General features: G+C 42.7%; 1 protein-coding gene and 1 pseudogene across 1 annotated transcript in view; one reads left to right on the top strand and one right to left on the bottom strand.

Annotated features, from left to right (window-relative positions):
• The window catches only part of LOC145392997 (uncharacterized), a 91,075-nt gene extending 87,397 nt beyond the window's left edge, over positions 1 to 3,678 (top strand). The window contains exon 9 of the mRNA XM_080267303.1: positions 2,587 to 3,678. Coding sequence (XP_080123429.1) covers positions 2,587 to 2,628 — 42 coding nt within the window. The 3' untranslated portion in view covers positions 2,629 to 3,678. The remainder of the gene's footprint in view (positions 1 to 2,586) is intronic.
• Positions 3,679 to 11,618: 7,940 nt separating this feature from the next.
• LOC145393184 (5S ribosomal RNA) lies at positions 11,619 to 11,736 on the bottom strand (annotated as a pseudogene).
• Positions 11,737 to 12,792: the final 1,056 nt, after the last annotated feature.

The raw sequence follows: 12,792 nt of genomic DNA, 5'->3' as shown, positions 1-12,792 counted from the left end.
TGTCATCCATTCTCTCCATATGACCATACCATCTCAATACACTCTTTTCAGTTCTGGTATCCACAGACTTCCTCACTCCACATCTTTCACAAATCACATTATTCCATATCCTATCCACTCTCCATTCTTCACATACATTCCTCAACAGTCCCATTTCCACTGCTCTTATTCTTAACATTTCATTTTCATGTTCACCATAGTGTCACACCTGGATGTTAAAGTTGGCACTAACATTTTTTCACATAAGCCTTGCGCTGCTGCAACACTCAAGCCTTTGTTTCTCATCAAGGCCTTCATAGCACTGGCTACTTTCCTTCTTTGTGTCACTCTGCTTTCCACTTCTTTTGCATATTTTCCTCTCTTTTTTATCACTGTATCCAATATTTAAATTCTCCCACCAGTTTCAGGGTAAAATCACAGCCTTTTTCCACTCTGCTGGCACAGTTTCACTCATCCATGCCTTCTGAGTATCTCCAACAAGTATTTCATTCTCCTCTCTTCACTACACGTAATCATCTCTGTATACACCTCATCAACACCAGCTGCTTTTCCATTTTTCAGCCTTTTCACAGCATTCCTCACTTCTGCCAGTGTCAAGTTTCCTGGCACTGCATTCCTTCTCTGCACACCCCCAAAACCAATTATGTTTACAGCCACTCTGCTGTCTCTGTTCCCATTCATCAGACTTTCAAAATATTCTTTCCATTTGGTACTTACTTCATCCCCGTGGGTTAATTATCTACCACTTACATCCTTCACACTTTCACACTTCCTTCTGCTGTCGCTTATACATTTCTGCACCTCTTTCCAGAATACCTTCCTATTTTCAGAGTAATCTGCATTCATTTTTTATTTTCCTAGATCATCATACTCCTTCTTATTCCTCTTCACTAGTCTTTTTACATGCATTTTGCCCTCAATATAATCAGTTCTTCTCTCAGTTGAACCCGTGTCCTGTATCCCCTCTAGCCACTTCGTGTTCTTTTCCTCCAGTGCTCTCTTAACCTCTTCATCCAACCATGCCATGCTTTTCTTCTTCGTTGTTACTCTTGCCACACCACACACTGCTTTGGCATTCTTAACTAAGCAATTGCTATATGCTCTCCACAAGTTGTCCTGATCCATTTCATTTGAATTCACTGATTCCAACATCTCCCCTACTTTGGCCCTGTACTCATCTGCCATTTCTCAGCTTCACAACATTCAGTCGTTCTCCCTGACTGCTCCTTTCTTCTGGTCCACATCACTCCTCTCAACTTGATCTTGCATATCACAATCATATGGTCTAACAAACCTCCACATCTTTCTCTCACTGCCCTCAAATCAGCAACACTTCCCAGCATCTGTTTCTCTACAAGTGCTTAATCAATCTGACTCCTTTCAGCATGATCCCCGTTCCCTCTGTACAATGTATATTTATGTGCATCTTTATTTCTGAAGTAGGAATTACAAATACACAACCTCCATTCTTGACACAAGTCCTTCAGTTGCTTTCCATTATCATCCTCTCCTGGTACTCCATTACTATCCATTATATCATTCGTAGGACCATTGCCTACTCTCCCATTCTTATCACCCATTACAACCACTTTATAACTCCTGGGCATCTCTCCTACTACTTCATTCAGCCCATCCCAGAACCTGTCTTTCTCTGTCTCACTTTTGTCATCACACAGTGCATACACTACAATCACTGCCACTTTCACCATGTCAGACTTGAACTTAACCTGCATACATCTCGAGCTTACACATTTGTAATACAGTACTGTACTCTCATTCCTCTTTGCCACACTTCATTCATCAACAGAGTGACTCCTTTTTTGCATCTTCCTCGCCTATTCATGCCTGACCATACACATTTCACACCCTCCCACTCCACTTCACACCCTTTCATCTTTGTTTCACACTGTGCCATCATGGGATGTCTCGCACTCTTGAACACATCACTGTTTCCACCCTCTTGCTGTCCTTATTCACATCTCTCACATTTCCAAGGTCCATGCAAACCTGCCCATTTGAGCAGGTAGTGGGCCCTCTGAGGCAGTCCGAAAAAACTGCCATGATTTATTGATTTTAGACAGGAGAAACTTGGGGACACTTAACCCAGTCAAAAACCCCAGTTATATGGCTGCCACCCAGCATAGTAAATGGTTTGCTGGATACAGGAAACCATTTGGCTTGTCACTCAGTGTAGAGACCATAAGGCAACAGAACATTGAGTGAGTGGATGATGAGTGCCCCCACCTACCACTCTTTATATCTCTTCAGTCTGATGATGTGTTATTCATTTCATTTTTGCCACTTCCAGATGATTACATAAAAGCTTTTGGGAGACATTTTAAAATGAAGAGTAAGTAAAATTTATATTAGACCTCTCCCATTCAGAAAGTTTCTCTGAGGTTGAATAAAGTCATTGGATAGTAACAAGATAAAAAATAAATAAAACACCAGTAATCATATTGAAGGGTTTTAGGTTGAGTGGCATGGGCTTGTCCATAGCACATAAGTTTTAAAATATTTAAGTAACAAAAGAAAGTACACTAAATATTTTCACATTTTGTAATATTCTTCTTCATAACAAAATAGGCCATATGGTGGCACTTTGCACCCTGGGTGGAGCAGCTATGACGTCCACCTGGGAACTGAACCTCCTCGTATTTTCTGGCACTTCACCATAGGAAAGAACTTAATCTACCCCCGCTGAGCTGTGGTCTGTCACAAGGGAGCATCAAATCCCTGCACAGTGGATGCACTGCACTGACCATGTAGGACAGCCCAACAGCAGCAGTTGCATACCTGTGTTCAGTGGGTCTGCTCAACCATACAAATCAGGGTTAAATAGCTACAGGAACAAATGGCAGAAGAACATGAAACATTTTACCCTTCTTGCCATATTCCTTTAAGTAAAAAGAGAGGGAGAGAGAGAACACCAAAACTTCCCTCTGTTTTGCTATTGTGGTGGCATGGTGTATGTAAAACGGTATTTCCTTCCATTCATATTCTCAAAAAGTTCACATTTTATGGCACTCTTCTCCCTTCATTGGCAAAATTTGCACTTTTGGTCTGCAGGGTCCATGATATGTGGGTACTGCTCTTTATAGGATTATATTTGAAGTGGTCTCATCCACCTATACAAGTTCACTGTAATTGTGCTTGTGTAGAACCTTTTTCTTATTGTCCTTAGACAGTTTCCTTAGCAGTTTACCGTGTATTCTATTCAGGATTTCACAAATCATTTTTACAAAAAATTTTCCATAGACTACCCAATTTCCTGAAAATTTTCCATAAGAAAAGATTCTGTACATACTTTTACTAAACTGTCCCTGTCTGTTGTGCCATAGTCTGTACACTTTCTGTAAAATGCAAGAGCATCCATAAATAGTTCAATTAAACCTTTTCTCTATTTCGTATGCTATTCTTTAACTTTTACTGTGCTATATACAAGATTTTTTAATTATTCGTAGTTTATATTTTCAGTTTATTATTCATTATTTTGTTATTTTTGGACAAGAATTTTTGTACCATTACAAATGGTATATCTGGGTTCAGTGTTTCTTTTGCTCTCTTATGGCAAATATTCTATAGAGAATTCACAGTAATCAGTAAATGCATGTATAAAAAATAATATATTGTTACGGAATACTGTGCATTATACTAGGCTGTAAAGCATTCTTTATGTTCACACATTTCATTATTAAGCATTAAAAAACTATGTATGTTTATCATATTTTCTTTCCCAGTGCCTTAATATGGTATTTATGAAGTGTGGCAGCTTTCATGAGTCAGCTTTGTTGTTAAATGTATAGTTAAATATAAGCTTGAATATTACTGTTTTTGGCCATTACAGTGCAGCAAGTATAGAGCATCCATGAGTTTTTTGTGTTCAGGTTTCATGAATAACAATGATCTTTGAACTTTACAAGGGATAAGTAAATAAGGAAACTGCTTGAAATAATTAGATCATTAATATCAGGACCACAAACATATCAGACACTCTTCACCCAGATGCAACAATTCTGCTTCATACATGATGTTTCGGGGCATCACTAAGATGTTGATTCCTCATGCAAGTGGATGAAATCCTCATCATGCACAATATCTCCAGGTGTACATTTGCCACTGAAGCTCGTAACCAAAGGTTTGTGATATGTTTAGTGGCATAGTAATGGGAAGGGAGACAGTAGGGGGTTATTGATATCAGGCACAGGACTTGGCAGGGTGCTATTCAGATGGCTGTGTACATTTACTGTGGTGTACCATCATAATGTATAGCTCCCTTCCCTCCCCCCCCCCTTTTATTTTTCCCAAAGCTTTAGCACTTATAGAATTATGAAACTGTTTTACTGTACTACCAGTGCTTTATCCAGGGTTTTATCATCTCAAAAGTATCATGCATGAAGGATGAACTGAAAGTAATCTTGAAATGTTAGGCATAGATGCAATACACTGCAAGAGATGGCACTGCACAAATGGTTGGTGACTAGTTAGATGATTTAGTTAGGTGTTTGGAGAAATGAATGATGGTGCTCTAGAGAATACAGAGATGTGAAGCAATGCTGATAACTTGAGGAACAGTCTTAAGTAGCATTTGAAATGGGGCAGTGTGTTTTAGGTATTCATGTTCCTCAGCAGTGACAGCTTTTTGCCTGGAGGAAGGGAAAGGGGGGAGGAGGAGGCCTTTACAGCTAAGTGCTGTTAAGGCACCTGCGGGAAAATGTTTTAAAATCTGACCAGTCTGAGGCTATATTTGGTGGATAATGGATATCGGAACATTTAAGGTTGTAGATGCATAGTCGCAATAGCGTAGAATTTTTTAGATTATTATTATTAAGCATGGACTTCATGATGTCATATATATATATATATATATATATATATATATTGTATATATATATACAGTACCCTTGCGTCCAACACACGTTTGTTCAGCACGATTTGTGTCCAGCACGGAGACCAAAAATTAGTATGATTTAATACGATTTAATTACTGTAACAAACTTTCCCTTCCTCCAGGAGAAAGCATATGACAGGGTGGATAGACAAGGATTGTGGAAAGTGTTAAGAATATATGGAGTAGATGGGAAGTTGTTGAATGCTGTGAAGAGTATGTACGATGGTGCGAAGGCTGCAGTGCGTGTGGATGGTGAACTAAGTGAATTTTTCTCTTTGAAAGTTGGTTTGAAACAGGGATGTGTCATGTCTCCATGGTTGTTCAATCTGTACATGGATGGGGTAATAAAAGAGGTACAAGGTAGGGTAGTGGATGTTGGAGTGGCCCTGGTGAGAGAGGATAGTGTTTGGAAACTCCCTGTACTGTTGTTTGCAGATGATACTGTGTTGTTGAGTGAAGACGAAGGGGAGCTGCAAGGCTTGGTGGATGAGTTTGGGAGAGTGTGTAAGAAACGGAACCTAAAGGTGAATGTAGGGAAGAGTAAAGTGATGGTCTTTGAGAGAGGTGAAGTCAGTGAATGTACAGCGAGGTTGGATGGTGAGGAATTGGAAAATGTGAGTACGTTTAAGTATTTGGGTAGTGTGATGAGTAAGGATGGAGGTTTGGAGGGTGAAGTGCTTGAAAGGGTACAGCAGGGAAGAAAGGTTGCTGGTTCCTTGAAAGCAGTGATAAGAAACAGGGAAGTGAGCATGGAAGTAAAAAAGTTACTACATGACAGTATTGTGATACCAACTCTAACATACGGAAGTGAAGCTTGGACATTGTTGGAAGGACACAAGTCAAGAGTGAGAGCAGTGGAAATGAGTTATTTAAGAGGAGCCTGTGGAGTCACGTGGAGAGACAGGCTGACGAATGAGGATATAAAGGAGCGTTGTGGTGTGGATGTGGATGTGATAGGAAGCGTTGTGAGGAACACACTGAGGTGGTTTGGCCATGTGGAGAGGATGGAGGGTGAAAGACTGACGAAGAGAGTGTATATGAGTAAGGTGGAGGGTGGAAGAGGGAGGGGGAGACCGAGGATGAGATGGAGGGATGGGGTGGGGAGGTATATGAGAGAGGGGGGTGTGAGTTGGGAGCAGGGCAGTGAAATGGCGGGGGACAGGGCGACTTGGAGGCGATTTGTTTGTGGCCACCCCAAACGGGATTGAGGCGTCTGGCAATAGATAGATAGATAGAACACGGGTGCATTAGCATAACATAGACGGAGCTCCGACAAGTGGGCGAAATCCGCAGAGTTCGCCTCTAGCACGATCACCCCTGGTCCAACACAGCCATACTGGACATTCCCATGATGCTGACAGCCAATCAAAACTTCCGATCAAGTAGCCTCCCCCGCCAGCTATCATGATGTGATCGTGGTGTCGCCCAATTAAAAACGCTTCTGCTCTCACGTGATGTTTTGTTTAAATTTCCCTCGCCACAGCTCCACTCTGTCACATAATTCGCATTGCAAGGTGCTCTTTTCTCACTGCATTTTCTGCCCTTGCTACTGCATTTTACCCCGCTCACAATGCCTAGGGAGCCTTCTGAGAACCCCAAGAAGTGGCGGCACCTCCCTTAGGCCACCAAGCTAGAAATCATCGAGAGGAAGAAGAAAGTGGACATTGCCAAGGTGTACGATGTGAATGAAGCCAGCATGAGGGCCATATTAAAAAACTAAGACAAGATCCTGGCAGCAGTGAAGGCTTACAGAGTGCTAGGACAGGCAGAAGCAGGACCTTCCATGGATGTGGATGAGGATAGTGATTCAGAGTGTGATTTTGAAGGATTTATGGGGGAGGTGGAGGGGGAGCAGCAGCCATTACCCACTAGTGATGCCAGCAGCCATCCTTCGGGGACCCAGTAGGACTACCTACAGCCTCGGATACCACCTTCCATTCCCAGCAAGCCCACCAGCACTATCCTAAAAGGTTAGTTATCATTCATAGTACAGTACCATTTATTATAACTACAGTAGTACCAATATATGTATAGGTATATGGTAGGTATTTAGGGTGACTTTTCCTAGGGTTGCTGACATAATTCATTTTTCCCCATAAGCTCTGTTGTTTGTCCAACACGTTTTTAGTCCAACATGTGACCCATGCATGACAATATTACCATGTTGGATGCGAGGGTACTGTATATATATATATATATATATAGATCCTCTGTGCAGCAGTGGTAGAGTGTGTGTTTTCGTACATGGGAGAATGAGGGTTCACGCCCTGCCAGGGTAATATACTTGGGAGTGTTCTCCCGGCCACATACTGCTTTGGCGGGCATAAGGGGTGCTGTGTTTGAACCAATGTCACATACTGTAAAGTATGCTTGCACCCAATCGGTTTGCATGGGCTGATTACACTTGGTTCACAGACAGCACACACATCCAAAGCCACTCCAGCACTACAGTCACACTTACAAGCACTTCTCACCCGACATACAATTTCTACCAGACAGCCTAAGCCACTTGATAGAGATACAAAGGCTGTATCATCCCCACTTCGGCCGGAATAGGCCAGTCCCACAGTGGACACTCAGATGGCTGATGATGGTGATGATATATATATATATATACAGTAATCCCTCTAATATCCGAACGCCCAATATCCGAACATCCCCACTAACCGGACATAATCCTCCTGGGATCCAATATTCCCAAAATGGGCCAAAAACTGCAAAAAATTCGAAAAAAATCTGACTTTTTTTCCCTCCCATAATTTGAAATTCCCGCCTGGCGCCAAACAGCTGTTACACCATGGTCCCTTCACCCCTTCCTTCCATCCCCCTCCCCCCTCCCCTGTCAGGTTGCCATTTGGTATTTTTCATTACCAAGTGTGGGCCAATTTGGTAATGAAAAATTCGTTTGGTAATGCATTAGAATAATGCATTACCAAATGGATTTTTCACATGTATGAGGATACACAGGATGGAGATGGTGGATTGTTTGCTCTCTCTGATTAATCTGCTACCCTACATAGTGTGAAAATAATCAACATGGTGTTAGTTATAAGGAGAGTGATTACATGTATTTCCACTTGTATATATAATTAGTGAAGAATATATGCTAGCTTTACGAATTTGGTAATGAAAAGTTATATTTGACAATGAAAGTTGAGGAGATTGGTAATGTGGCTGTTGCGATCTGGCAACTCTGTTACCCCACCAACATCAACAGTCACAGCTTAACTCCGATGGAGAGCAGATACTCATAACAGTGCAAGCCACAGGTGCTTGTTTTTTGTGAATAAACAGTGAATAAACTGCAATACCTTGCCACTAGAACACACAGGAATTTACAGTGTTGTGCAGTGTTAAGAAATTAGAATTTAGAGTGCAGAGGATTAACTGTGGACTGCAAACTGGCGGTTCAAACCAGTGCAAGACCAAGGGACTTGTAAGTACCCAGAATGTTTAATATTGTATAAACTCACCTCTAAAACCTCATTTTATGGTTCTTTTGCATTTATTTCAGTCTTTTATGTCCCTTATTGGTGTGATTTGGGTCTTAAATAGGTGCTATGCATGTCCAGAGGGAGATGTATAGGTGTTTTTCAGAGTTAGGGTCCGTAAGTACTAGTCCATAAGCTGGGGCCCAATATCCGGACAGGACCACTATCCGGACCTGCCTATGGCTCTATTGATCCGGATATTGGAGGGGTTACTGTATATATATATATATATATATATATATATATATATATATATATATATATATATATATAAATATATGTATGTATGTATATATATATATATATATATATATATGTACTGTATATATATATATATATATATATATATATATATATATATACAGTGCTCATCAGAAGTATTCAGCGTTGTCCGCCGGGCACGCAATACTTATGGCTCAAAACGAATCACCCATTTTGGGGGGTAAGAATTGAGCCACAAGTTTGAGCTCCGAGCATGACGTCATGGTAGCCTGAGGCCTTCCGACGCGCTGGTTGGTTCCCACCTCAGTCGCCCACGGGCTGCCTGAGAGAGAGGAACTCCGCCGAGTGTCCCTCTCAAATTCCGCCATTTTTTACCGAGTGTCCCGCAGTGTTTTGGCCTTCAAAACTTTGTTATGGCACCTACCCGTGAACTATCGAGTGAAATCATATCCCAGATCATTGCTCTAAAGGAGGCAGGCCACCAGACAAAGGAAATTAGTGAATTGGTTGGTGTGGCACGATCGACAGTACGTCGTTGCTGTGCACGGTTTCGGGAGGAAAACAGTGGTGAAGTTCCCACAAAGAAACCGAGGTCTGGTAGGCCTAGGAAAACTTCCCCAAGGTCTGTTAATGTTTTAAAACGTGCAGTGGAGTTTAATCCTCGTGTGAGTGCAAGGAAAATTAAGGAGAGCAACCCGGAAGTGTTTGGTGAGGTGTCAGTGAGAACAGTGTCTCGTAGGGTGCATGAGCTTGGTTACACAAGTCACAGGCCTGTGAAAAAGCCTCTTCTCACCAAGAGCCAGAGAATTCGTAGGCTTGCCTTTGCTAATAAATATCTAAACTGGGGTGAGGAGCAATGGTTGTCAGTGTTGTGGTCTGATGAGGCAACGTTTAGTGTTACCTGTAACAGAGGAGCACGTGTGTATCGACGCAAAGGTAGTGACCCACTTGACCCACGGTATGTAGAAAGCACAGTTAAACATCCTGATTCACTCATGGTATGGGGTTGTTTCTCAGGGAAGGGTTTGGGGAAGCTTGTTGTACTTCCCAAGAACCTCAGAGTGAATCAGGATGTTTACCTGGAGCTTCTGTGTGATCATTTACCAGACTCCTTCGAGCTAACAGGTGCATGAGTGTTTCAGCAGGACGGTGCACCTGCTCACAAGGCCAAATCGGTCACCAATTGGCTTCGTGACTGCGAGGTATCATTCATGACAGACTGGCCAGGAAATAGCCCAGACCTCAACCCGATTGAAAACCTCTGGTACCTTGTAAAGAAGAGTCTCCAAGGGAAGGACGTGAGCTCTCTGCCTAAGCTGGAAGCCGCCATTCGTGACTCCTGGGACAAAATACCCCTCCAGCACCTCAGGAGCCTCGCCCTTTCACTTCCAAGACGTCTCAGGTCCGTGAAGAAACGTAAAGGCTACCCTACGAAGCACTAAAGGTAAATAAAATGCATTATTTATATGTTTTTTCAATGTTGAAAGGTTTGTTTCTCAGGAGGGATGCAGGGCGCTCCATACTTCTGACCAGCACTGTATATATATCTATTGCCAGACGCCTCAATCCCATTTGGGGTGGCCATAAACAAATCGCCTCCACGTCGCCCTGTCCCCCGCCATTTCAATGCCCTGCTCCCAACTCACACCCCCCTCTCTCATATACCTCTCCACCCTATCCCTCCATCTCATCCTCGGCCTCCCCCTCCCTCTTCCCCCCTCCACTTCACTCACATACGCTCTCTTCGTCAGTCTCTCACCCTCCATCCTCTCCACATGGCCAAACCACCTCAGTGTGTTCCTCATAACGCTTCCTATCACATCCACATCCACACCACAATGCTCCTTTATATCCTCATTCATTAGCCTCTCTCTCCATTTGACTCCACAGGCTCCTCTTAAATAACTCATTTCCACTGCTGTCACTCTTGACTTGTGTCCTTCCAACAACGTCCAAGCTTCACTTCCATACGTTAGCATTGGTATCATAATACTGTCATGTAGTAACTTTTTCACTTCCATGCTCACTTCCCTCTTTCTTATCACTGCTTTCAAAGAACCAGCAACCTTTCTTCCCTGCTGTACCCTTTCAAACACCTCACCCTCCAAACCTCCATCCTTACTCATCACACTACCCAAGTACTTAAACGTACTCACATTTTCCAATTCCTCACCATCCAACCTCGCTGTACATTCACTGACTTCACCTCTCTCAAAGACCATCACTTTACTCTTCCCTACATTCACCTTTAGATTCCGTTTCTTACACACTCTCCCAAACTCATCCACTAATTCTTGGAGCCCCACTTCGTCTTCACTCAACAACACAGTATCATTTGCAAACAATAGTACAGGGAGTTTCCAAACACTATCCTCTCTCACCAGGACCACTCCAACATCCACTGCCCTACCTTGTACCTCTTTTATTACCCCATCCATATACAGATTGAACAACCATGGAGACATGACACATCCCTGTTTCAACCCAACCATCAAAGAGAAAAATTCAATTAGTTCACCATCCACATGCACTGCAGCCTTAGCTCCATCATACATACTCTTCACAGCATCCAACAACGTCCCATCTACTCCATATATTCTTAATATTTTTCACAATCCTTGTCTATCCACCCTGTCATATGCTTTCTCCAAATCCATGAAAGCTGCATACAACTTCTTTCCCTTCTCTAGAAATTTTTCCACTAAAGATCTAAGAATGAATATCTGATCTACACAACCTCCTCCCTTCCTAAAGCCTCCCTGTTCTTCTCCAACTAATTCCTCTTCTCTCTCTAACTCTGTCAATAAGTATCCTACCATACACTTTTCCTATTATATATATATATATATATATATATATATATATATATATATATACAGTATATATATATTCATTCATTCATTGCCAGATGCCATGTATCCCAAACGGGGTGGCCAAGGGCTTAGAGTTAATTGTTTTACAGGGAGGGGCACTAATCCTCCACCAACCCCACTTGACACGTAGGGAGAACGTTATGCCAACAGCATCTGGTGTTCCCAGGCGGTCACCCATCCAAGTACTCACCAGACCCAACGTTGCTTAACTTCGCTGATCGGACGGGAAGCGGTGTGTGAGGAAGTCTGGCCAAACAGCCCGAAGCCCGAAGGAAGGCCATGTCTGAGACCGGGCTTTCCCACAGAGATCTCAAGGAGTGTATGTTGTGTTGTTGACGCAGGCAATTGTGTGCAGTGCAGTCTTCCATTATGTGCTTCATAGTATAGGGTGATGTGTTGCATCCTGGACAGGCATCAGCGACTGAATCATCCAGCCTCTTCTGATAACTCAAGAGGAAAGGATGATGCCCACATCTCAGGCTGGCCAGATGGGCTCTGTCCTCACAAGGGAGGTAGGATTCAAAAGGGTGGATATCAGGAGGCTGTGCATGCAGCTGTGTGATGTCTTTGAGTGACCGAATGGAGCGGCCAGCAATTGTGAATGGATATGCTTCTGGAAGCTGGTTTGAGGGGGGCGAGGTGACGGTATTTGTGTATGATAGCATGTGCTGGGTGTTGTCTTGATGTTCTTCGGTGTGTGTGGATGTGCTGTCATGTAGTGTAGTGGATGGTGTGGGTTTGTGGAGGCTGTGGCAAGAATTTGCCTGCTTCTCATTTCTAGATGATCTTTGACTTTGAGGGGTTTGGTTTCTTGGTGTAGGTGGTGTGTAGGTGTAGTAGCCGTGCAGCCTGTGATTATTTTTAGGGCCTTGTTCTGTATGATCTGTAGGGTGTTGTAGTGTGTTTTAGTGAGGTTAGAAGCTCAAGCAGGGCTTGCATAATTCATCACTGAACGTGCTTGTATACATTATTTGTATACTGTAGTGGTGGTTGCTTTGTTGTGTCTGAATGTTGTATGGGCAAGCAGCCTTAGGGCGTTGAGTCTTGGTGTTACTTTATTTTTAGTGTTTGTAATTTGTTGTTTAAATGACATTGATGTATTGTATGTTACACCAAGGATTCTAGGTGTGAACATGTGTGGTAGGGAGGTGTTGTTTATGGTGTGGTGTGGAATGTGACTATGTTCTGCTGTCCAGTTTGTGAGTAGGGTCACTGTAGATTTGGCTGGGGCTATACTGAGTCTGTTTGTGATGAACCATTCATGTAGTGTGTTGAGAGGTAAGGTTGGAGGATGTGTGCAGCCGTGTTTGCTTTT

This window comes from Coenobita brevimanus, chromosome 23 (genome assembly GCF_032717465.1).
Source record: "Coenobita brevimanus isolate Jiangsu-jjx chromosome 23, ASM3271746v2, whole genome shotgun sequence".
NCBI lineage: Eukaryota > Metazoa > Arthropoda > Malacostraca > Decapoda > Coenobitidae > Coenobita > Coenobita brevimanus.
This window is presented reverse-complemented; position numbering and strand designations above follow the sequence as displayed.